The sequence below is a fragment of the Oryzias melastigma genome, linkage group LG3 (genome assembly GCF_002922805.2).
Source record: "Oryzias melastigma strain HK-1 linkage group LG3, ASM292280v2, whole genome shotgun sequence".
NCBI classification, from domain to species: Eukaryota; Metazoa; Chordata; class Actinopteri; order Beloniformes; family Adrianichthyidae; genus Oryzias; species Oryzias melastigma.
The window spans coordinates 4,066,809-4,093,597 of NC_050514.1; the positions used below are offsets into that span (position 1 = coordinate 4,066,809).

General features: G+C 37.3%; 1 protein-coding gene across 27 annotated transcripts in view; it reads right to left on the reverse strand.

Annotated features, from left to right (window-relative positions):
* Nucleotides 1-26,789, reverse strand: part of madd (MAP-kinase activating death domain) — a 55,640-nt gene that overhangs the window by 16,891 nt on the left and 11,960 nt on the right. For 11 of the 27 annotated variants that reach the window (XM_036216857.1, XM_036216828.1, XM_036216854.1 and 8 more), the window contains exons 4-22: nucleotides 24,109-24,412; nucleotides 22,539-22,670; nucleotides 22,309-22,422; nucleotides 21,890-21,970; nucleotides 19,208-19,264; nucleotides 16,535-16,707; nucleotides 16,206-16,441; nucleotides 15,968-16,124; nucleotides 15,785-15,888; nucleotides 15,502-15,698; nucleotides 14,121-14,374; nucleotides 13,814-13,953; nucleotides 13,261-13,362; nucleotides 10,424-10,483; nucleotides 5,260-5,377; nucleotides 4,913-5,099; nucleotides 3,081-3,231; nucleotides 2,551-2,754; nucleotides 1,293-1,343 (exon numbers count right to left, since the gene is read on the reverse strand). In XM_036216857.1, the coding sequence (XP_036072750.1) occupies nucleotides 1,293-1,343; nucleotides 2,551-2,754; nucleotides 3,081-3,231; nucleotides 4,913-5,099; nucleotides 5,260-5,377; nucleotides 10,424-10,483; nucleotides 13,261-13,362; nucleotides 13,814-13,953; nucleotides 14,121-14,374; nucleotides 15,502-15,698; nucleotides 15,785-15,888; nucleotides 15,968-16,124; nucleotides 16,206-16,441; nucleotides 16,535-16,707; nucleotides 19,208-19,264; nucleotides 21,890-21,970; nucleotides 22,309-22,422; nucleotides 22,539-22,670; nucleotides 24,109-24,412 (2,822 nt within the window). The remainder of the gene's footprint in view (nucleotides 1-1,292; nucleotides 1,344-2,550; nucleotides 2,755-3,080; nucleotides 3,232-4,912; nucleotides 5,100-5,259; nucleotides 5,378-10,423; nucleotides 10,484-13,260; nucleotides 13,363-13,813; nucleotides 13,954-14,120; nucleotides 14,375-15,501; nucleotides 15,699-15,784; nucleotides 15,889-15,967; nucleotides 16,125-16,205; nucleotides 16,442-16,534; nucleotides 16,708-19,207; nucleotides 19,265-21,889; nucleotides 21,971-22,308; nucleotides 22,423-22,538; nucleotides 22,671-24,108; nucleotides 24,413-26,789) is intronic. The other 16 variants (XM_036216871.1, XM_036216873.1, XM_036216877.1 and 13 more) reach the window with 6 other exon arrangements.

Consider the following 26,789-nt stretch of genomic DNA (forward strand, 5'->3'; position numbering starts at 1 on the left):
ATCAAATATGTTGACGGTTGTTTTTTATGACAGAAAGTATCACGAGGCAAGCAGAGAGTGCAGGAAAAACATTACAAATCAAAACAAAACTGCAGGAGGCGCAACAGTAAATCTCAAGTCAGTGCTGCAAATGTGGCTCAAGTTACACCAAAAATGACAAAACAGACACAGGCAGTTAGGCATGCACACAAAGTGATGGACGGTAAAGGAGACATTTACTCTTTCAAGTGTTAAATATTCTTTATCACCTCTGCAGGTGGAGACGTGGTGACGCATACACCCGCACGTTTCATTTTTTGTGCCATATAAATTCAAAAAAGAGCTTTATTGAGGGACATGAAACTGCAAGTCCCTTAAAAACTGGAGGAAAAAAGTTTTTAAAAAGCGGAAAAAGGCAGCAGGTGTACATTTCTGCTCATCTCAACGCACGGTTGAAAAGGAATGATTCCAAGTTCCCATTGTATTATTAAGTTCTTATTCCAAAACACCTCATTGGAATTAGGTTATTTGTTCACAATTTGTAAAAAAAAATTGTCAAATTTATCCTTATGAACACTCGACAAAAAAAAAAAAACTTTTTACTTTACAGATCCACTCCAATCATCTTTTGAACTATTTTAAAAGTGTTCATGGTCTTTTCATTCTGATTTTTGCGTTTTTAGCCAAAATCAAACAACTTGTGTTGTTTTGTTATTTCTGTGGAGCGGCAGTAGTTAATTAGAAATTCACTTCTGAATTGTAGGCTTGTCGCAGAGCAAGCCCACCCCCACTTCCCCACCATGCTGCAGAGCAGAGGAGGGAGCTTGTGATCCGCCCAGCGTGTTTTTTCGTCACAAATACAACCTTTTTTGAGTAAAGAAATATTCAGAAATGCAATTTTAATCTTAATTTACTTAATGCATGTCCTCCATCATGAGAAGAATGATACAAGAACATGTTAAATAAAACACAGAAAATCATCAAAGTGGGTCTTTAAATTAAAGGTGAATTTTCTTTTTAGTATCTAAATAAATATTCTGCAGAAAATATGTCTAGTAAACAGTGTCAATGCAATTTATGCAACTTACTTTTGGGGAAAAGACAACATAAATATTGTACATAATGAGATTATCGTTTCTAAATATCAGATTTGGACTTGGATATTTAAGTTTTTAGAACCTTTGTTTTGTTTTCTGCATAATCTGGTTTGAAAGGACAGAGATTAAAGGGGTTGAAAAAAAGATCGGCAGGTTAACACCCCAAGAAATGTTCTTCTTTCTTTCTTTCTTTTTCTGGTGTGTGAAGTCTCTTACTCTGTGGTTTTTCCATAGCTTTTTGCTTATCCTGGTGCTTGCTCCACAATTCTACCCAAGATGCATTGCAAGCAAGGAGAGAAAGACAGAGAAAGAATCAGAGAGCTGGTTGAAAAAAGCATGTATGGGTGGGTGAGCATTCAAATCAAAACAAACCCAAAAGAAACACTGAGGAACTGTCATTACTCAAAGAGGGTGTTTTGTAATGTTTGCATGTAGCTTTGAATCTGATCAAATTGGATCCACTTTTGAGGAACAGCTACTAGGGTAACATTACAACACACCCAGAGCTCCTGGTTCTGAGTCCTGGAGAGCCACACAACGGTGTCAGAAGAAGCTTCCTCTGACTCGGGCCTCCTATTTTACGGCTTGTGTTTGTCTGGCTCTCCAAAACTGGCGAAGAGAGAGGGCTGATATGGAAAAAAGCATGAGATGCGGGGTTGAAAGGCCAAAAAAATTGGCCAGTGAGTGAAATGGAGCTATTGCAGAAGCCAGGATGCAAGTTTTTGAAGCATTCTGTAGAATTGAGGGTGCAACTTTTAACAGGTAGATTAAAGGGTGCAGGTAGGAAAGGTGTGAGGGCGGTTTTGTTCAGCCGGTCCCCTGTAAACAGACCCAGAACCATTTAAGGAAACAAGATTGCAGATTTTCTGTTCAAGCCAGTTCTTAAGAAACAAGAGTCAAAAAACATAAACTTTGCAGAGAGTATCTTTGCTGGGACTGTTCACCGGGGAGCGATGCTTCCACCCTCCATGCTGAGAGCTGCCATTGTCTTGCAGAAACCTGCAGCGAAGGCACAGACGTACACCGATCTGACCATCGGTGCGCATACCTCGGGTTTCTTTTATCCACTACGGCAGATTTTGACGTTGGAGGAACGAAACAAAGACATGCATTCAAGGTGCTAAGAGGCCGACAACAAGAGGCAACCCGACAAATGCTGAAGGGACACAAACAATCCAGGCTGGGGGGCAGGGGTATATTCCAAACACTTTAATCACAGTCGATTTCAGATAAAATGCGTTTGATTTTTTTTTTTAGCTTCTTTAAAGAATATATTGAAGTTTTATGGAAAATTTGAGAAATAAATGACATTTAATTTAAAGTGTGTGGAATATAAAAGCATTTGTAGAAATCTGTTTGGGACAGGTGAAGGACTTTCTTTGAGACGGCTGGTTGGTAGGTCAATAAGCTTGTAAAGAGAAGGGGGGGGGACGCATACAGAGCACATGCAACCGGACCGAAGTGGTGTACACACCAATGGAGGCAATAAAGTTCTCCTCGTTCAGACTCCGCGTGTCAAAATGACGGGCTCCTTTGCCCGTTGTGTGGTGAGGCAGCTGCAGGTGGGGAATGTTCAGGAGGCCCTGAGGTCTGGCCGTCTCCATACGACCAGAGGGGCTCTCTTTACTTCCCGGGCTGCCAGCACTGTCAGTGGGGCTTCGCTTGCGCTTTTCTGGGTCTACCAAGTTCCCAAGAATTAAGCGCCCAAACACACAGTTCATCAGAATTACAGACAAAAAAAAAAGTAGTTGGAGATTTATACAGGAAGAAGATTAATAGAATCAGGCAAAGCAAATCCAACATTTAGTTATTAGTTTAGGGAGTCAAGATCTAACATGCAGCATAACTAACAATAAAAGCACTGCAAAGACAGAGACAAGTGTTAGCCCAACAGGAACAGTGCTATGCTTTTCAAGCCAAAAGTCTAAAATTTCCTTCAGAATAAAATCAACTGATTGAAATACCAACAGTGTCCGACGATGTGCTGAAAGGTGTTGGACTTACCTTTGGTTTGATAATGTGTGCGTGCTATTTCTAGGAGGCTGAAGACACTGGCCATTCCTCCAAGGCCTGCATTGGTGTAAGACTGCTCCAAACTGGAAACGGTGCACTTCAAGATGTCCAGCATCCCTTTGTAGACCTTTCTGCTCACCTCCTGGGAATTCAACACAGCTGTAAGCTTCTTAGTGTTGTAAACAAACCAAGATGTCTTGATCCATACATTCTGGACTGCAGAGGGCTGCTTTAACCATCCCAACTTCTAGCCCTCTGGAACCTATAGCCCTAAACTTAGTTTTTTTCTACTTTTGAATTTACCTCTGTATTTTCAATTTGAAAGACTACATACATGCTTATTTGGTATCATTTTAATCATTACAACCTCTCTTATGTGACACTACCTTTATTTTGTCATGTTTCCATGTTGTATTCACATGTATTCACTAGACATAAAATCATGCAAAAACAGAAAATTCCGTCTGTAAATATAGGATTCATTTTGCTGTGGAGACCCCAAAATTGTTTAACGAACTGTTTTTACAACACAGAATGTAGTTCTTAGGTGTGATTTTCATAAAAAGAAAAAAAAAAAAAAACGAGAATACAAATAGGTAACAAACTAATCAACACATTTTTGAATGAAGATACCACAAAAAATTCAAGGGGAAATTCACAGCTTCTTTATTTGGGCCACATATTAACAGTATCTGTTGATAGAAGAACATCACAGACCTCACAGGTGACAACAACTCTTCAGCCGTTTAATAAAGTAACGCAATTCCAAATTTATAAGCAGAGAAAACCAGCCTTGCGCTGATTTGCAACAATTTACAGTAAGAGAAGTGCTTAAGCAATCTACGTAAATCAGCCGACTCTCTTATAGAGAAAAGCAGCTTTGCGTTGCAAAGTGTTTTAATTTACATAGGCCGCTGCTCACTCCTGGTCCTCGAGATCTACCACTCTGACTGTTTCCCGGATCTCCAAACCCTGCTAGCTGCTGATTAGCTCAGTCAGATGTCGACAAGTTCTGATTGAATGAACACACCTGGTCCAGGTAATCAGCAGTGAGCAGAGCACGGAGAGCTGGAAAACCAGCAGGATGGCAGATCTCGAGAACCAGGAATTAGCAGCCCTGAGCTAGATTATTTGAAAGAGTGAGAGCTATTTAGGTTTGCCGGGGGAGATCTTACTCCAATCATCTTTTGACCCAATTTAAAAGCGTTCCCAGTTTTAATCGTAGTTATATAATTTTAAGTCAACATTTTAAAAACAGGGCTGTTTTTGAGGACAGAGTTTCCGCAGAGCTGCCACTACATTGGGAGTTCTCCCCCACTTCCCGTCATCCATCTGTTTAAACCATTGACTGTTTACAAGAACTGGACTGATTGACCTCCTCCTTCCTCACATTCTAAATGGGAAGTATCTGCTGGCTTGCTGATAATAGCTTCAATCTTTTTCAAACAGCATTTTTTGTTTGCTACTGATTCACCACAATTTGAATAAATAATCAGAAATGCAATTTTAACGTTATTCATCTTAATATATTTCCTCTATCAGAAAAATGCCACAAGGACTTGATAAAAACACAGTTTTCATCGGAGTAGGGCTTTAATCACTGGAATGCTTCATTTGGACAGCAAATATTAACCCTCTCTGGACCAAATTAAGCTTTAATAAGAGGACAGAAATGTGATATTTGGGAAAAATAATCATAACAGGCTGGCATTTAGCTGTTGCAAATCTGCGACACCTGCCCAGAGAGGGTCAATGCAGAAACCACATGGACCACATTTTCATTTCCATTCAGTGGTCAACACTAAGAATTATTGAATCCTTACCACGTCACGTATGATTTCCTGCCGGGCATCTTCCTCCGACTGCACCGCTCGGTTCAGTTTACTGAGAACAAAGACTCGGAGCTGCTCGTTTTCCAACAATCGGCGCACTTTCTTCATGTTGAGCCAGCCAACGCCCTGACCGTCAAGGACACTCTGTACCACTTCCTTTAGGAACTGCTGGTTTTCACTGAATCACAAAAACACATTTTCATTCAACAGTGGAGTGGCAGGTAATCATAAAATTAAAAACGTAATACGTTCTGCCAATCATAACTCTATTAGAACACTAACGTGACTAGCTTTTCTTATCCTGAGACAAAAACTATGCACTTTGAGCCATTCTCTACCTTGTGTTGTTGATTCGACCCTGAGGCGATGGCGATTCTCTCTTCACTGTTGGACTGTGTTTTATCACTGAAGATTTCTGGTCCACAAGAGCTCGGGGAGCACGTGCACCTGGAGGAACTGACAAAATACTGTTTCTGAACCCAAAAGATAAAATAAAAAAAATAAATAAAAAAAACTCACTATCAACAAGAGCAAGTGGAGTGGATTAACACAAAAAAAGGGAAACTTGTTTGCAGGCGCTGTAATCCAGGAGGGGAAACAATTTAGGAAATGCTGCCTTTTTTGAGCTACAACACAAATGGAGAAGAAAGGATCTCTGTAGAGGACAGAGGTTTGCAATCAGCTAAAGGTTATCTAATGCCAACCAGACAAATTACTGAAGCAGTAACTATTTATTATTGCAAGAGAGGAGCTGAAGAAAAAACTAAGGAGGGCCTCTCTGCTCACACACAAACACACAGAGGAGTCCAAACAGGTCTCTTAGCGGTGGCGTCACACATTAGTGGTATGGAAAAGGTCAGAAGGAGGACAATGCAAACAGCACTACATCAAAGACACCATGCGTGACAAAGACAATGAAGTGAGTGGATAAATGTTTTACACAATAATGTGGCGACAATGAAGTGAAAAAATTTTCTTATGAAAGTCAAGTGGTGCCTAAGGTTAGCCTAATCATTAAAAAGAGTATGATATTAACATTTCTAATGTATCTAGGACAGTTTCTCTTCCCATCAGGCTAATAAGCAACTGTATTTTATATTTGGAGTTCGGTAACTTAAAGTCTCCAGGAAACTAAACCTCCTAGACATACTTTCAGCAAGAAACTATCATCAATAAATGCGTCGTTGAGGGAGTAATCTAGCAACAACAAACTGTTCTATCAGTCCATTCAGAAAATTATTTGTTTTTAGAGAAAAAAAAACGGTAAGTTAAGCTAAACTTCACTTTGAAGTAGCAGATTTTATAGCCTAAAGAAGGTCCAGGTCCTCAAGATCTACTGCCCTGCATGTTTTCCAGTTCTTGTAGTTGGTCGCCCTGATCAGCAGCTAACTGGCAGAAAGCAGTGAAAAGAGAACTGGAAAACAGGAAGAGTTGGTAGATCTCAAAGACCAGATTTGAGCATTCCTGCTTAAATGTTTACTAGTGACTTCAACCTCTAGTCAACACATATTTAGACAGTCTTCAATTTTTTTTTTAAACAGCACACTGTGCTCCGTGTCCCAATTGGCTGTTGATCTTATCAAGCAATCTCCTCTATGACATGTCTCCATTGCAGAATCCAGTAAGTAACAGTAAATTTTTGATCGCAATCAGATCTTTGGTTTTATTAAATAATACTAAACTTATTTTTCTATGATGGTTTGAACTTTGAAGAGTGTAACCCTTCTGCTCTCCTTAGCTTGTTTACATTAAAGATGGGGTCATCTGGACCCCATAAGACAGTGCGCTGAACTTTTTTTTATCATTGATTTTTGAGTTTCACTAATGTCCATGGCAGACAAAAAATCCTGTCCACCTTTGTCCACATTTGTCATGGAAGGAATCACACATCAATATGTGGTTGGAGTCATCTGGACCCCAAAGAGAGCGGACGGGTTAAACAAGAGAGAAAAGTGTGAAAAAGTTCATATCCGTCTGAAAAAGTGTATAAAGTGAGAAGAAAGGGGTTTTACAGCCTTAAAACAAATGCAATCCTATTTTGTGGATTTTATCTATTGTGGGTTAGTTTTAGAACGCAATAAAAGAAGGAACACTGTACTACAAAAACATCAAAAGAATGATGCTGTTTGAACTCAACTGTAAGATTATAATGATAGAAATACAGAACAATAAACCACAAATAGTACCCTATTCTATCTTGATATTAAGAGATAACAAAAGATCAAAATGTGAAAATCTAAAATTTTGGCTTGTTTTCATGAGAAATGAAAAATGACCAAGCTCCAAAAGTTCCCATCTCTTAAAAAAGCCTGACCTGTTGTAGTTTGTCATTTTGTTGTACTCGTGTTTATAGAATATCAGGTGAAAAATGTGAACAATGACCTTACAACAGATGCTTTTATTGAAATCTTGGAGGGGTTTAGACCTATTTAACAAGAAAAATAATGGAAAAACATGAGCTCTTTCCAGGCGCCGATGTCCCTGACAGCTCATCTTGTTAAAAAGCAACAACAATATGGCTTGGAGATGAACAAGACAGAAGATAATCTGCAAAATAACTCAGCATTTCTGGTTTCCATCAGACAGACAAACATTTAACACAAACTCCAGCTCCTCTCTGGCTGTCAATCCAGGTTTTAATGGGAGTAACAAAACAAGTGCATTTAGACAAATTGCTCATAAGCTTTAAATTGCTTCCCCAACATGTGACTGCAGAGGTGATTACATTCTACACAACACATTTATAGAAGATTTCTGTTTTTGATTACTGCAAACATTGAAAGAACAAAGTTTCCTCAAGAAATTAAATCTGCTTTGGCTCTTTTAGAAAACAGCATTACTGTTAGGTCTTCAGTAAAGCTTGTTGCCAATGTTTACCTCAATATACATTTCTCTTCCTCCTCCATGTTTTCTCCCATAATATACTGAAATAGGGTTTGACATGTTGCAGCATCTCCTAGAAAAACGATTTCCTTTCATAATTATTTTTCAGGTGACAATTTGGTCCACCAGTTCTTTTTATTCACTTACTTGTTCATCTCTAACACATCCAACAACTCAGATTTTTCTTAAAAGTCTAGTGCCTCTTAAGCCAGTGCCTAAGAAATTTCCCAGAAGGCTTTGCAAAAAAACCTGTGTAGACCCTCACTACATTGGTGAATATAGACCACAATGCATTGCGTTATATATCTGTTTAAATGTAATTTTTAATAAACCATCAATGTTTTCATCATCAGAACACAGTGGGGTCATAAATAGATATAGGAAAATGCTCATATTTATTAGATTTTCACTTTGGTAAATCGGTGACGTCATACTTGCCGTTTAAAAAAAAGTAAAGGTAGTGATTACATTGTCCGAAATGGTTCTAAAATCCAGGGCACTAAACAGTTCTGCACTATATAGCTTTTTAGAAGTTAGGGATTAGGGTTAGAATTTGGAAATTGCTTATGTAAACACACGTCTTGGACTTCCGCATTATGTTATACCATTTTCTAGCTCTACGTACAAACGTGAGGCCATGTTAATGCCCATTGCAAGTTAAAATGGGTTGAACTTTGTCCAATCAGGGACTCAGATTTGGGAGTGAAGTTTGCACGGCAACTCTTTTTATGCACCAAAATACAAATCATTTGAAAATTGAACACGAAAAACAAATTATTAATTGTGGTTTGTGCAGGGCTGGGATTGTATGACACCAAGCCTTTCAACTGTAAGAATAGAGCTGTGAAAGAGAAACCCTGGAGCAGGATTTGTGCCACTTCAACATTTTACTCCAAGCCTCCTCCAACTGTGGGTGGCGAACATGCGCTTGTAAACAGTATAAAAAGAAAAAGAAGCCCCTTCTGCTTGTCCACTTTTAATACCATGGGCTAAACAGGCGCTCAAGAATGCACTTTTAGGGTTAGTGATAAACATGTGTCACATGCCGAGTGTGAACATAGCGTGTGGTGTACATGGTGGAAAAGGGAGGGTACACCAGTGCTGCTGACCCCTTCCACTCATCACCCTTCAGTCTCAGACTGTGAAGCTTCAATTTAGTGAACCCCATAATGCTGCATTCCACATACTCTGCTGGGTCTTTGACACTATTCCAAGCTTATCTATTTTATCTAATGTTACAACTTATGACAAATGTAACAGAAATTTTACTTCCTTTTCTCTCCCTCTGCTAAGTTCCTGCTCTGAATCCACATACTGTTCTTCTCAACTCATCTGGAATTTGGGGTCTAAATCTAGGTATTAGAGCTTTAGAAGTCTCCAATAGCTGCTAGAAAATAAAGAATACTGTTTGCTACAAGAAAATATCAGAGAAAAACTCCTAAAATTGTTAGCATAGTCACAAAACTACAACAAGATGCCACCATACTGGGCACCATTCTAAAACAACAAAATAGAGCTTTAATAACAGATGGGTATTAACAAGTTTGTTTATGTATGTGCTTGTAGCAAGAAATACATTTTTTCCATATTTTGTTTTTTTTATTTATGTAAAGAATCTGACTTGCACTGCACTGGCCTGGGTATTTGGCAGTGGGGCAGCCTGCTTGCAATCACAAAAACCTCGACACAAAACCATATCGTATTTGCCTGGTACCTCCTTCCTCTCCTTTAAGGAATAAAGTCAGAGACAAAACACTTGGGTGTCACTTACACCCCCACAATGACTGTTCACTGAAAACCTGTGGTCAAAAGAACTATGTGGAGGTGGTTGAAGAAAGCAAGAGAAACCCAGTGGGGGTCATGAGAGGTGTATAAATCCTAAGTGTTGACAAAATAACAATAGGGCTTTGACATTTATTTCTGTGGAGAAAACACCATCTGAACTTCATGATGTCTTTGCATAAACATCCACTAAATGTCTAGTAATCAGTGACGGTGACCACAGTTGTCAAACTCTTCCCTAGAATTTAAATCTGCAAAATGAGATCAAAGTAGCAGCATTTTTGGAAAAGGCAGTTAAAACTCCATAATTTCAGACATTTCCAATCTTCATGTTCCAATGGTGTTTAATTGTCTGCAGTCACTTCTTATTGTTCACAGCACAATTACAGAATGATTCAGCCAAACCCCATTATTTACCATGTTAGAAAAAGAAAGAAAGAAAACACAGACAAACCATGGATGTTAATAGGTTGGTTCAGTCCTTTTCTTTCATACTCTGCATTTTACAATTCTTAGTTCTCTGCTTCACTAGTTTCCTCACTTTGAGGTGATTCAGAATGTTTTCAACTGCTTATTTTCCTAGAATTGCCATAAGATGTTTACTACATAGAGAAAGCATATTATTGTGTATCCCCCTTGAATCTTAAATGTAATACAACAAACTCAAAGTTAAAAAAGAAGGAAGGAGAATGGCTTATGAAAATGAGAGACGATGACACTGTGCCTAGACGGCAGACAAAAGGACATAACCAAAGACAGACAAAAGAGACGTTGGGAGATGTGATTGACTGGCTTGGAGAAGCATGCAGCTCACTCGATAAAAAGGCCAGAACCCACCTTCTCCGCTCCCCGGGCCGGCCTCTGTAATTATCTCCATTAGAGAATTTAGCCCAAATACTGCACAAAAAACCCAAGATTAGTGCAGCAGAGAGGTAGACAGAGAGAGGGGCCCCGGCCCAGATAGAACCAGTCTGAACATCAACCCAAAAACAAAAACAGTCATGCACACTCCAGACAGAGCAAAACCAAAATGAGAGACAGTTGGAAATAAAGAAAAAAGACAAATACACCAAAACACCAAAGAATCTGTTATGCTACGTTCACACCAGGTATGCGATGCGCATTCAAGAATTTGCTAAAACTGCATTCTTGAACGGACTGTCGCTACCTGATACCAATGTTTGGAGGTTTGGTGCTAAATGTCGAAGCGGTGCATATCTCATTAATCTTTCTCCGGGTGTTTTTTTTTTATTTTCCACAGCTCTATTCCAATATATGAAATACTTGGTTGTATAGGGCTGGGTTAATAAAACCGATTAATTTTTTTTGTATCGATTTAAACTTAACAGATCAATAATGGATTCATAAAACTATAGATCGATTTAGCACATAAAGCTTAAGTCCACTAGCTTGATGCTAATGTTTAATAGAATTTCCCATAGGACGGCTAATGCTAACCCTCAGTCGACCTAAACACACATTCCTGACTAAATGAACATCTTTATAAACTCACAGGCATGAATTTTCCAAATTCTTTTAAATAAATATTTTTCTAAAGTAACCGTTTGTGGTCTACAGCACCGCATTTTACTCATACTTTCTTTTTCTTCTGGAATAAGGTTTGGCCTCCAAGTGGCCAAACTGAAACGTCCTCCAGGAGAAGCAGAACAATGTTTTCAATGTGAATGATCTGAACATTTTTGTTAGAGCTTCTCTTTTTTGTTCAACCGTGTAACACTATATGCTATTAACAGTACAATTATTTCACTAACAATTTTTACAGGATGTGAACTGTATCAGATTAATATAAATATATTCAAAACATATAGTAGATTATTAAAGTGTTTCTAAAGAAATGTGCATAAATGTGTAAACTCAAAATCTAATTGAATTGAGTAGATCAAAAGAATAGAAAAAATTCAGAATCGAATCGGTTCTGGAAATGATAATTGTTACCCAGCCCTAGCTTTGTATAATTCCAGTCAGGTACAAACCGCAATTATTAATTTCTCTTCCATGATCGATTTTCAAACGGTTAGGACTTCCATGAATGAAAAGGAATGCTATTCATTAGTTACTACCAAATTTGAGTCTCTGAGTCTCCAAAATTTCAACACGTGCTCAATGACCCTAATCCTTCTGTATGTAGAGCCCAAATATAGACATAAAAACTTGTATGGCTGTTTGTGAACACAAGAGTTTTTAATACGGAAGCTCTAAGCACACATACACATGCGTTTATAAAGATTTTGAATTGGAAGTGGTTTGTTGCCGAGGCGGGTGTGAATGTAGCTTGAGATTTTAATCAGGATTAGTTAAGGCAGCATTCACAGCCTCTCTGTGGAAGCAGCTGACATTATAATGTTAACTGGTACTGTGAAAATTATGTGAAAGATTTTAGTAATCAGAGCAAAGGGTCATTTCTGATGCACATGGAGATGGATTCATTTTGAATTCAAGGTAGCAAAAACTTCATTGTCTGACCAGTTTTTTTTAAATATTGAAAACATCTCACAAAAACAATTTTAGTTACAAAAATCTCTAAACAAACACAGCAAAACATGAGAGTGAGGACACAGAAGGGAGATTATTCCAAACACTAAGAGCAGATTTTTCTGTGAGCATCATAAAGTGAGACTTTAAACATCTCTGTACTTCAAAATACAGTTAGTGATCACAGAAGAAATCCTGAATATTAACGTGTGCAGTCACAAGACTGCCAAACACACAAACAGGGACAGCTAAAGAACAAGGGTCAACAAAGATACACATGGACAGAAAATGTGTATCTATCCTCTATTTCAGTGCTATGATAAGAAACTAAGTATTATCAAGGCACAAGCCACTTCAACTGGTCTGAGAAAGTACTAGGGAGGGGCAAAAACAAACTACCACAGCAGATGAGACATACCCGGGCTTTCAGGGGAATCTGAACAACGAAGACAGAACAGATCTTGTTCAGAGGAACAGAACATTTTCTATGGCACCTATTCCACTGCAGCAGAGCTATTGAGTTTGTCCACAATTCCTTCCTTTTTTACATTTCTTTTCTTTTCTCTCTCAGTGTCAAAGAAAATCTAACTTCAACAAAGCTAATTTAGTTTCTAAAACTTACAATAACTTATGGATGAAACCATAATTCTCAATTTCAGCTTTTTTTGTTTTTTTTTAAGGTGGATTTTCCTGTTAAAACTGGAGAGAAAAAGAGACACATACTCAATATTCTCCTTTAAATAGTGCCATATATGTCTGGCAATCGTGGGGGAAGCAAGTCGAGCTGTAAAAAACTGTTCTACAAACCTGCTTGTTCCATTTCCTCCTCAACATCAATATGAAAGTATTCTTTTACGAGCCGAAAATTATTTATAATTTAAAATAAAAGTCAAAGAGAAGAATAAAACAGTTAAAATATTTTAAGAATTTTGTTTAATTTAGTATAAGTAACATGACATATTCATGACGTCTTCTTAACCAAGATAGATCTACGAATGTAACTCAAAATGCTGATAAATACTAATTGAAAATTATGTATTTATTTAAATAAAACCAAAAGGGAGAATATGATAAATGGATGCAGTCAATTCATGTTCAAGCTAAAAGAACTATTAAACTGAGATGGCAGAAACGGATTTCATAAACGTGTGGAGAGTGAACAGATTAGCTGAGCTCCATACCTTTCAGACTGGGGAATGGCGTTGCTTTCTCTCTTGCTGCCTTGTTGGGAAGGGCGAGATTGGACAGGCTGAAACTGGTGCCGTGGTTTTTATAGAGATTGCCTGTCAGAAAGGGAATGTTACTGTTAATAAAGATTCATATGATGCTCACGTTGTTGGTAAGGCTGTTATGAAACTACTGTTTTCATGATTATACACAATTTGTGCATGCAGTGGTTAATTTTAAGGGAAAAATAGACAAAACATATTTTTTTATTATTATTGTCATTTTTTTAACTTAATCGGGTTTATAAGCAATCTTTTGCACCTAAATGGATTAACTTGTTATCCAGTAACAAAAATGTGTATAAACAAACCTGTTTTGTCTCTTTGTTTTTCCTCATAAAAATGACTAAAAGACAAACCGATTTCACTTTTAGAAGTGTGAATCCATCATGTTGCAGAGGACTGTGCACTAAATATATATTCTACATAAATTGGTGCAGTACCTGTGGTCTTCAAATACTTGGGGTTTTTATTTAAATAATAATAATTAGAAAGGTATAAGTCTTACTGGCAAATGACATGAGTCCCCCAAATCCATCATTGCTGCTGTTGGAAATGGTGGAGTTTGGTGAGCTGTTGCGAGAGTCTCCCTCTCCATCTGACTCTCCAGGAAGCCTCAGACTACTGGGGCGTAAAGGCCGCTGCGCCCTTCAAAAGAAAAAGAGGCCAAAGTCAGAAGTTTCATAACAGAAAAAAAAAAACCCAAAAAACACACTTATATATGAAACTTGTGCTATGTCACTGCATTAAAAACTACATGGACAGATCAGGGAACAAATAAGGAGAATGTTATAGTTGGATGAAGTTTTACACACTTGTTGCCGTTCAGGTTCTGGATGAATCGAGGGGTGTAGGACTCCACTTGCTCCTCTGCATCAGGATCATCTTCAGATGGGAATCCGTACTGAGGCTCAAAGTAGGGGTTATCGTACTCTTGCTTTTTGTTGGCCGGGTCGATCAGACCAGCATCTGCCGCGGGCCGGACAAACTGCTCACTGCTCACTCCAGGGACGGGGTTTTGTAAAGCTGCACTTGCAGACGCTTCGATTTCAGGTACCTCCCCAAGTTCCTGAGAGAAGGACAACACACGAAGGACAGGAACTGTGTTGATGTTTAATGGTCAATCAAAACAATATCTGAGCTGGGTTCTCAAAAAAACTAGAATTCCTTTCAAGCTAGTCATTAAACACGTGGTTACACCAGAAGTCTGCAACCTTTAACACTTCAAGAGCCATTTGGGTCGATTTGTCGCCAACCACAACCCAGTTAGAGCCACAAAGTCTGACTCCACCCCTGAGAAAAATAAGACACTGATTTGTTATTGTTACTAATATTATAAATATACATTTGCTTTGGGAATGAATAAAACATATGAAATAGTTTATAACTTTTGACAGAAGTTCACATGAATTCCTTTCAGAATAAAAGACACCCCATGCTTGAAGAATCTTCTCAATGTGGCAAAAGTAGTACTAGGTAGTGTCAACAGAAAAAAGACGCATATTTTACCAGTTGTGGGGCCAGAAATTCAAAAATCTAGCAAACTAAAATGAAATAAGAGCTAATTAAGCGACCCTTATTTTATATTTTAACCCTAAGGTGTACCTAAAATCTTTAAACATGTTAAAAAATAGAAAATCCACCTCATAACCCAGTGACTGGTAGTGCTTTCTGATCTCCTATTTAGTTTCTGCGGAACCTGGACCTAAAAAATCTCTCAGTGTTTTGGTAAACTACAATGGAGCGATGGATTGTTGCTCCTATTATCAAGAACTTCATTGAGTAATACGTAAATGGGAAATGGTGTATACTTGTATAGTGCTTTTCTACCTTCCTTGAAGGCCCAAAGAGCTTTAGAGTCACAGACCCATTCAACCATTCACAAACACATTCACTCACTGATGGTGGCTCCACTGCCGAACACCAGCAGCAACCTTCCACCAGAGGTAATGAAGGGTTCAGTGTCGTAATGTTCTTGAATGAGTTGAATAACGTTTGTGCTCCATAATTTTACTTTTTTTCCCCCTTTACTTACTTTTCACTGTACAGTTACTTTTTCAAACTAAAAACAATTAAACCAGGAGGTCAAAAGAACCACACGTGGTTCCAGAGCTTCAGGTCGCAGACCCCTGGGTTAGACCCCCACAAAACATTTTTAGTTTTCTTGCTCTGAGCATTATTTTGAACTTCACTAACATGGTTGACTCCTTGGATGATTGTGCTGGGGCTGGAGCTTGCAGTTGTGCTTGAGCTTGAGCGAAGGGGTTGCCCATCGGAGGGTTCAGCAGCTCCGTCTCCGCTAAGTGGACCTTCAGCGTTACGACCATCTCTTAAGTCTTGAAACTCGACCTCGCTGGCGTCTCCCAGCGCAGCATGGGTGGGTGGATCCAAGTCTTGGAGATAACATAAGAAAGGTAAGATATTCTACCCAAGAAATGTGGTGATAGAATAAATGTCAATTGAGCAAAATAAAACTTACTTGGTGTGTCTCCCTGTATGTCACCTTGAATCATCTCACTCACCAGGTCTCCAAGTGAGGAATAGGAGGAGCTGGAGTCATCATATCCATCACTGTCACTACCACTGTGACACAACAAATTCATTTTACCATCAGGAGGCAACAAAGCATTTTTATAATCAGAGAAGAAAACCACTGCCATACCTGTCTGTGGGGTCCGAATCGTTGGCCTCGTCCTCCAAGGGAGCAGCCATTGCCTCAACCAGCTGGGAGCCTCCGTCATACACTCGGTATACTACTGACTGCAGCTGGTGAGCGTACCACTTCGGCTTGTCTCCGATTAAGGACGGATCAAAGACATCTACAACAGAAGCACGAAACAAATGTAAATTTTGCGACGGGACGCAATACCTCTTCAACTGATTTCTTAAGTGCTTCTTACTGTTATGTATCCTCTGAAAGGCCAGGTTGGTGGGATTAAGAGCCCATTCTCCGTAGAACTCCACTGCCTGGGTGTGAGAAAGTTTATCTGCAAAGAGGGAGCGCCGTGGCCGAGACGCAAGAAAAGATGTGGACTGAAAAGCGACCACTGGTCGCGGGAAAAGGCGTAAGGTGCGAGTGTGCATCTGGAAGCCCTGCAGAACGTTTGGTGAGTTGAAGAACCGCACCATGGCGACCCTGAAAACACATTTTTTGATTTTCATTTTACTGCAAAGTCAATGATGCCAAAATGCAACATGTTGAACCATTTCACTGACTGTATAAGCTCACCTGGTGGCTACATCCACAGAATCAACGTCGTTGCCGTAAATAAGAGGGTTGAACTCTGTAGAAGAAGGCGAGGCCTTGTCTCGTCCAGGCGGCAGCAGGGACATCTCCTGTCCTTCCTGGAACTTCTCCAGGTTCAGAATCGGTTGCGTGTTCAAGCTCATGCTGGCTAAGGCCTAGAAGGCACAAAGGCCACATATGACCAAAGTAGCAGTGGATTTTTAGTCAAAGGAAGGGCACTGTGAGTTACCACTCCCACTATTGGCATCAACATTATGTAAACAGAAATAATTTGCAAAAAAAAATGTATGCCTGACCTCTCTAAAGAGTTAAAAATTTAAAATGCTAAGAATGGAGATTTTTTTTTAGGGAAAAAAGTTGAATTTGAATGTTTTTTTTATTTTTGGATTAATCTGATAGGTCAGTGGTCCCCAACCTTTTTCAGGCCTTAGGCAATCATCGTCAAACAATAGACACAGACTGGCCATGTACGAGGCAAAAATGGGCGTCCAATTTCTTTATCTTTTTTTTTCCAAGCTTCTATTTTCCCCCAACTTATTAGGTAAAAAGTTTCTCTTCAGCCTCTTTAAAATATCTTCAGTTGGTTTACATTTTATTTATTTAGATCAGGGGTCTGCAACCTGCAGCTACGGAGCCACGCGCGGCTCTTTAACCCCTCCATTGTGGTTCTCTGGTTAAAGAAAAATAAAAAAATGTTATTTGAAAAGTAACAGATTTTTGTTTTATCTTATAGGCTTATTAAGAAGAAGAAAAAAAAATCCTTCACAAACAGTTGAAGTCTAGTATGTATCACTCCACCAGTATCCTGACTATAATTCCCAAAATGCTCCAACAATTCATCAAGCAGTTTGGCTTCAAAGCTTCCTGAAACTGTAACATTTTGACAGATTTTTGAGTAACGTTTACCACAGAAAATCAATCTAAAGTCAGTGCACACAACCAGAATTCATGCGCCAGAATTTAAGGTGGACTATCTGCTGTTGAATAAGAAAAATCAAGGACTTTAATTACGAAAAACATGATAAGGGTCACTTCAAAGTCAGCTGTGGTTTATTTATTTTTTTTATTTAGATTTAAGAATTTTCGGTTGAGAGGCACAGCAAACTGTGGTTTTGGTTTTATTTTTCATCACTACTGACATTTCACTTTCTACTACATTCCCTGCATTGAGATGATTTTATGTGGTACAGGATATCTTTTATTTAGAAAAAAATATATATTTTAAAAAAAGAAAATTTTCTTTTTATATTTCTGTTTTATTTATACTTGAAAAAACAAATGTATTTGTATTTATGATAATAGTAAAATTACCATAAATACAAATCAGCTTCTTCTCTTTCTTAAGGGTGAAATAAGACTCTGTGGCTCCTACTGGGATGTTGTCAGTAAGAAATCCTCCAGAGTGGCTCTTTAACTGTTGAAGGTTGCAGACCCCTGGTGTAGATTAATGTAGGAAGCATTCAAATGTGACAGATTTTCCTTTAACTCATAACTGGTGCAGTCAAAGCTAAATAAATAAATCACACACCAACTTCAGCCTTGTCCATTTTTTAAGGTGTGACGAAAAACAAAAGACAAAAGAAAAGAAAAAAACAAACAGTAACTAAAACAGATATTCTCTAAAAATAATATTAAACAGGAATCCTAGTTTTAACAACTTTAACAGCTGGTTGATGAATGTTATACATTATTATGGTGTGTAGTAACAATTGTAAGAAAAAAATATATATTTGGAGTAAAGACATCTGGTTGTTGTCTGTTAAATGAAGCTTTCTTCTTTTCTTTGACGCTAAAGGCTTCTCTTCAGTTTCCTTATCATCTCTTTTATGGCAAAAAAACTTTTGCTTTTTGTTAACTTTGTTAGCTTGGAGATTTCAATTTAGCAGTTGGCGCTTTAAGAAAGTAGCAGATGTGGTTTTGACATGCGATCGAACAAATGAGTCAGAAGTGGTGGGGAGAATCCAGTAGTTTTCCAAAATGAAACTTCCCTCAAAATCAGATTATAAATATAATTGAAAATGTGTTTCTTTTTTCTTTACGGCCCAGTATGAACTGTCCCACGCACCGGTATCAGTTTGCGGCCTAGGGGTTGGGGACCACTGTGGTAGTTTATCTCTTTAAAAAGATGTCCTGAAAATACTTCATAAATCCAAAATCACATGTTCTCAGTAAGCCACAATTGTGCTTTATTTTCATTTCCTGCAAAACAAAGGACCAGTTTAACACATGTTGATGCCTGCAGTGGGGGTGTCGTCTTGGAAAGGAGGAGCACAGGGAAGTAAGTCACTATGTATGGTTGGTTTTGAGGGAACTGCTGCAGTCTCAGGAGTAAATGTTTAGCTTGGCATAATGGAACATTTAGTTGCTGGGTCTGGATGGATCAAAGAGATAAGAGAAAAGCTTCGTCTTTGCTACGTTTAGTTATGAGGACAATCACTAATGCCGGAATAGATGCACGCACATTCAGTCATGCTCAAGCCAGAGCTAAGCCGTATCAAAAAAAAAAAAAAGTTTTCAACATTTCTGAGATGTTATGCATTTTGTTCATGTCTGGAGAAGAGAGGAACAGTAGTAGTGAGACAAGCAAAAATGGTGTGAGAGAGGATATCCGTGCAGGGGGGCATTACACATTCCACATGAGGAGAAATAGGTAACCTTATGTTCAGAGGAGAAGATCTGCTTTTGGGTGATCACGGTCAACCTAACCAGACACTAGGGAGGGGATAAGAGAGATGCCAGGAGAGTCACATGAAGGTCTGGGATGAAAACTTTGTGGCGGACACTGAAACATCACACCAAGAAAGAGGCACAACCATGGCCCTTTCCCTTTTCTCTTCTCTGTCTCACTTTTTCCCCAAAGTCGTCTGTTGGCAAAGGAATTTGTTTGCCAACAATTGACAAAAAGATCAACGTTATTGAGGAACAGTCTCTTTTTCATCTGTATGCTAAATTAAAAATATATTTTCTTCATTGAAATTTAGAGCAGAAAGAAAACACTTTTCAAGGCAGAGGATTTAACCATCTGAGTAAAGGAAGGAAAAACTGATAAGACAAAGAGAAAAGTAAAGATGAAGAGGTGGAGATGATTCTATGTAAAGACAGACCAACAATGGAACAACACTTACGAGGCATTGACAACCAAAAACCAGACTTCACCTACAGAATCTGGCCTTTGTAAGACACATGACAACCCTCCATGGTGACCAACTTTAAAAGCAAGTGGTTACAATGGAGTGATGAGGACAGACACGGTACAAACAGCAGATCTTTTCTTAAAAAAAAAAAAAAAAAAAAAAACTCAATTCTACCAGTTTGGTTTCCTAAAGACTTGAGTTTTGCACAAGTGGGCAATCAATTGCTGGAATTGATCTGAGTGCAAATTGTTTTCATGCTGTCGCACAAAAAACATTCTGTTTTGATTAAATATCCAGAAAAAAAGCAAAGACCAACTTCATTTAAACCGTCTTCATTTTTCACCGGTGAATATTGTGAGTTTGTTTCTAAATAAACACCGACGGAGGCGTTGCACACTTCCACCAGCTCTCAGTCACACAGGTGGAAGAGCTGTTGATCACACACAGCTAACACCCAGGCTCTGATTCAAGGCATAAAAAGAAGTTCTGCTTTCACAGAGAAGAATTGAAAGGGAATTTAAAAAGTAAAGCATAATTTTAAGATGCCCTCAACAGTTAAAACCTATGTGTATAAACTAAAAATCCTTGAAAAATAAACTTAATTCACCTAAAGAAACAGAGAATATATTGTAAGATTTTTCTGTTTTTTAGATGACTTCTCTTAGCTTATATTGGTTTTAGTGATGCCATTCTTATAGTGAGGAAAGAATGGGTGAAAATTATCAATTATAGGTAGGGATGTTCTGATCAGGTTTTTATTTTTGCCCTGATCCAATTTAGAGTCGTTTGATTGTGAATATTTGTCAAAGTCGAGTCCAGATCTGATATTTTTGTAACAAGTTAGAAAAATGAAAAACATTTCTAAACATTTTATTAACTTTATTCTATCATTTAACACTTAAACAGAGCATTTCTGTGAAGTAGCTTGAACAATCAAGTAAAAGTAGTGCAGCTAGCAACTAGAAAAGAGACATTAACTAGCAAAAATAGGTGATAATTAGTCATGCGAGAAAGTGTGGTGACTGTAGTTTTAGTATATTAAGAACTGTTAAACATTTTGTATGTGATTCATATCACCATTTTTTTAAAAAACATAAAAATTACTGATATATATATACCTATTTATTTTTAATCATTGTTGTAATAAGTTTTCATGTGTAGCTCATATCACTATAACCATTTACTAGTTTTGCTTGTTTTTGTTTTGGCTTTGTTTTGCTGTCACTTTAAAACATTTATAAAAAGAATTATTGAGTCCAGAAGTCTGATTCTGTGAATTTTTTTCCAACCATACTGAACTGTTTTTGTGTCTTTTTTGCTCAAACTAGTGCTGTATTCTGTTACATTAACAGCAATAACATATTTGTGATTATAATATGCAAATTTCTAGGAGAGTATTTATCTGAAATAATAGACTTAAAAGATATAGTGCTGATTTTAATGAGAACAAAATAAATATCTGATCCCTGATTGGGATACGACATCCAATTCCAGTTGAGTCTGAAACTACATCATCATGCATGATTTCCAATCACGTGATCGGATTAATTACTGGGAAATATCTGCTAGTTTAGCAGCTCAAGTAAATTCAAAGATAAATTAAAATGTTTTAGCTTTATAAATTAAAACAAAATGTAATGAGGATTTTGTTGTTGACAGATTCATAACAAAGTGTTGTACATGTAATGGTTCCAATATTTGATTGGAAATTTAATTCATTTCACTTCTTTGTGTGTTTTGTGCAATATTAGCAATAGTTTTGAAAACACTCCCAAGAATCAGAACCATTCTGAAGTAGATCCAACTAATCAGGTAAGAAGGGTTAAGTTAGTAGCTAATACTAAAGGTTTAGGTCAAATCCTATCACTAAAGTGTTACCTCCAAGAGCTTAAAGCATGCATAAAGAAAAAGAAGGTTTGACAAAGAACAAAAAGGAAAGGTTAGTGCACTACAAAACACATGTCCAATGCTCTTGCACTCTATAATACATACAACTCTGATGTTGAGGAGGCACATACTCGTCAAAATGCTGAAAGAGATTTTTTCCATTTACAGTAATGTGACAGCTTAATCAAATCACAGGAAAAAAAAAGAAGAAATCTCTACAAGAAACTCATGTTTAACAAAAGATCAGAACTGCAGCTTGACTGAGTCAGCACAGAACAAAACATATTTAAAATAAAAAAGCTCACAGACACAATACCTGTTTGAGATGTTTCTTAAGCTCGCCTGCTTCTGGTTCTGGTAGAGGTGGCAAAGACTCAGCATTTGTGGGGACTATAACCTGCAAAGATCAGAACTTCAATCAACAAGGAGAAAAAGACTTGAAATACAACACAAAAAAATGATAGGAAAACCATCTGCATGTGTCCCCTAATGGTAGAATAGTCAGCCAATCTAATCACTTACAGGTTCAAATATTTTTTAGCATCAGAGTAATTATCCATCCACAATACCGCCTGACCTGTCTAGTTTACTAAATAGCTAAACCCACAACCATCAATGAACAAAGAGTGATCAAACAATAAAGACAATCGGTATCTTTGCTCTGATGAAAATAAATATCATTAAGACTGAAAAACCTGATTAGCCAGGTTTCCACCATCCTGCTAACATACAAACCTTGCTGCTGTCAAGGTCAACAAGCCAAACATCATCTGGCATTTTGAAATCTGATTTGTAGAGGAAGAAGCTGGCTGGTACACCAATTATATAAGGGGTTGGAGCAAGAAGGAGCTGTGAGACAAGGAAATACGAGTCACAAGTTCTGCATTTTTATATCAGATTGTCTTCAAAATGAACACTATTTTTTTAACGTTCAGCAAGTGCAGATGATCAAAAGGTAGTCTCACTTGTTCTGCAGACGCCATGCATGTTGGCAGTAAGGGGATGACAGGAAACATGTACTCCAGTGGATAGATCATTGCCACAAAAGCCATGACACTCATGGACAAAGCATTGTAATCCCGGGACTGAAGAATTACCTTTAACATAAAAAAAGACAATTACATTTAGCAAAAACTCGTATTTTTACAGCAAATAAAAACAGATTTGGTGTAAATTTAAGCATTTATGTCATAGATGAGTCACAATTGAACATAACTCAACATGTTCGCAATTTTTTGACGTATCTAAAGCATGACTTTCAACTCTGCATCTATGACAGTAACTGCGACATTAAACTTCCCTTTAACAAAAACGCCATGAAAAGATAGTGGTTTAAAGTGCAGGCAGCATTCAGGAAGCTTTTAGGCAGCACTTTGTTCAGCTTGGAGGAATTTTCCTTTTTTTTTTTTTTTCTTTAAGAGTGAAAACAAACTGCTGGAAACACATGCTAGCTAAACATTTAATTACATCAGATACTTTAAAAAAATCAAGTGATCATAAAAAGGCACAAAAACATTATATTTTTTGGCAATTACAATGCCAACAATGAGAACTCTCAAATAAAATAAATAATGCATGAATCAAACGCATTCCAGAATTTTAATTCTTAGGGATCGTTATTGGTAACAAACTAAGTTGGAAGCTACACAGACACACACAAACTTGAGTTTCAAAAAGTATTTCAATCATAAATAAATTTAAATATATATTATAATACAACTGTAGATATTTAATGTATTGCTCCTTAATATTACCATATCTCACCTACTGTATAGACATTTAGGGTAATAATTATAAGACTTCAATTAATTCCTTTCTTTTTACTTAAAAACGAGCCATCGAAATTGTACATGAAGCCAGCTTTATGAAGTGAATCATGTGTTGTTTAACAAAATCATAAATCTCTAACAAATAGCTTAAAAGTTTAATTCCTTGCATTTTTAGTACAGCTTTGTTTTAGCTCAAATGTTTCACTGTGAACAGTTGGTCCTCCTTTTTTGTTCCATTTCTATTATAACAAAAAGTAAATATTAGAAAAAGTAATTACAAAATTACAAAAATTATAAAATAATTAATTACATTAATCAACTAAATACATAATTATTAAACATAATTAGACTTTTAGCACAAATAGTGCTAATGAGATTTGTGGACAAGATAACAAATCTATGAATTGTATATTATTATTATTATTATTATTATTATTATTATTATAATATGGATTTTTTTATGCAACATGTCAACATAAAAATTATCTGTTGACAAATGAATTTCTAAATTTCTGATTGCTGCAAAAAATCATGGTAGTTTTATTTTTGGCTAAAAGCAATACCCATTATATTATTGGCAAAAAGGAATAAAAGAAAAAAAAAGTAGAGTTGTCGCTACTGTTAATGACACAAACAATAATCCAAGACAGATTTCAAAGTGTGTATAGATAAAAAGGAAGATAAAAAAACAAAAAAATATTTAAAAAAAACAACTTGTGATCCGTCACAGTCTACATCTTTAAGCTGCTTTGGTGATTTGCCTTACCTTGTGCTCTAACAGAACACAGCTGAGGACCTGCAGGCAGGCGTCCACACCCAGCAGTTCCAGGGGCAGGTGCAGGGGGAAGTCCACCAAGGTGAAGCGAGAGTTGTCAGGTAAAGCAAAGTTAAGTGCTCGTTTGAGCTCTTGGGGCAGCACCTCCACATCCACGCGCCTTTGACTCGCAATCGGCACAGGTGAGCGCAGTAACCTGTACACCCAGGACTCGATGTCCCGAAGATCAGCCAGCAGCTGACTGCCTTTTTCTTCCACCGACAAGGCTCCAGTGAACACTCGCCACATAGTGTCCCTGTGTGAACATTAATGAGAGGCACATTCTCATTCCTTTTCTATCAAAAATAAAAATACAGTATTCAGACACTAATTCTGAGATCAACTTAATATTTTCAGAATCAAGTTTGATGCTTTGGTGTTTAATACAAGGACTGAGACTTTCTGCACAAGTCCATAACATTTCTGACAAGCTGTGATTACAGCAGTCGCAGTTTGCTGCAACACATTGGGCAACCATTTAGTCTAAACCGCCAGAACATTAAAGAGAAAAGTATAATCCTTTTTATGTTGTTTTTTTTTTAACTTTGAAATTAAAAAAGTGAAAAATGTGCAACAAATTTTTTCTTGCATTGATTATTCAGATTATTCATAGGACTGAAGGTCCAACTTATTTGGTGTTTTTAACTACCAGCAAACTTGAGCAAGCATTCTGTGAAATCCCTAATCTCGATTGTGAAACAGATTCTTCAAAACCCATTTGGTGTCATTAGAACACTTATAAATCTTTTTTTTATGTGTTATATGTGGTGTTTAGGGAAGCACAATATCAGTAATTCCGACTCCTCATAGCAACAGAAGTTGCTGCCCAAAGGCAGCAGGAGACCTCAATCTGTCAGAGCTGCCATCGCACAAAACATTAGCAGCTGTTATGCAATGGTCCTTCTCTTTCTCTGCAATCGGACCATCACTTTTCAAAAGCTACTGCATAGGGTTCAAATTAAGACATTTAGAACACTTCACCTTCTCCTTTAAAATCATTAAGAGTTATTAGAGTCATATCATAGTCACAAGTGAAAAGAGTATAGTCTAGGGTACTTAATTAGAGGGTTTTTTCTAAAAAAAAAAAATAACCTTGATAAAAAGCTAAGCCTCATGTTAATTAAGCATAAAGATTTCAATGCCTTACTATGACCGAGAAAAAACAAAAAACAAAAGCTCTTTAAAAAATACAGGAAATTATGACACAAAGCCTAAATTAAATGAAATAGTAAATAATAATGCACCACAATCTGTTGCACTTTTTACAACCGAACATAATCAAAAGAGCAAAGAACAAGCAACCAGACAACCTAAGGGAAACTTAGGAATTAATTTGATGCTTCTCTATTGAAAACAAAACACAGTCCCTCTGATGTGCAAAAATTATTTAGATTTAAAGTTAAGCTTTAAGGTAGCAAAACGCAAAAATCTAAAGCTTTAATTAGAAAAATATCCATCTCAAATGCAGTATTTTCCCTGTATATCGTTTAAACTTCTTTTTTTTATTATTTAAAACAATAAAGTCAGTGCAGACACAAAACAAAAAGATTAATTTCCTGCCTCTAACATATACGATTCATGCTGGATAGAAACAGACACAGATAATTCCAGATCCTAAATGGCTAACTGTCCATGTGCGTCACTTGAATGATCGAGGCTGGATTAAAACAATATTTAGTGTCAGAAACATCTGTCTAAACAGAGCTGATTAAATTTTCCGTGTATGTTTTGGTTTCGGTAACTCGTCATGGAGATGTGATGTGATGACAAAGCTGACTGTGAAAACAACAGAGGCTGCAGATGGCCGACAAAATTGCATCAAGCTAAAAGTACAGAGCTTTACAAAAGCTCCTGTTCTATTACTAGAAATATTATGCCATCTAACATAAATATTATCTCCACTTTTTATGCCTTGTCAGGAAAAAAAGACTACTTGCTAGTATAAAACCCTGAAACAGGGTTTTAAAGTGCACACATTGTTAAAACTAATGGCAGGAAAACAAATTGAGCTAAACCAATTCGAAATGTTCCCAGTTGTCTTTTAATTATGAATATGCTGTTTTTAGTCAAAAAATTATAATTTTCTAGGTTCTAGTTTAGTTATAGTTGCTGCAGTGTGACAGTACTTCACTTGAAATTTATCTCTGAGTTGTGGGAGGAACCAAAGGCATAGAGCAAGCCTCCCCCCCTCCCCCTTTTTGTCAGAGTTAGTCTATAAAGTCCCCTCTGGTGAAAATCATGGTTTTTTGTGTTTTTAACATGTCTGTGTGACTTTTTTCTTACAAAAGAGAACTAATGAAAAAATAAATCATTTTGTTTTTGCTTTTCCGAGTATTTCTCCTTTTAAATCTCTGTCAATCAAACTGTCACAGACAGACTCTGTTTGAATTAATTATTTTCTTTCCATCAACAGCTCTGCTGCACATGCACTAAACCCTCATCTGTTCCGGCTAGCGTGTCTAGTTCAGGTGCTGGAGAAGAGAAGATGGTATTTTCACATTGACTGCAGTCAAATGAGCCGCTGTTCACATTTCTGTGGTCAAATCAGCATCACTGGATTTTTTGTGTGAGTTTCATACAAAAAAATCCAGTTACAAGTCACTCTTATCACTTCAACCACATATTCTGTATCT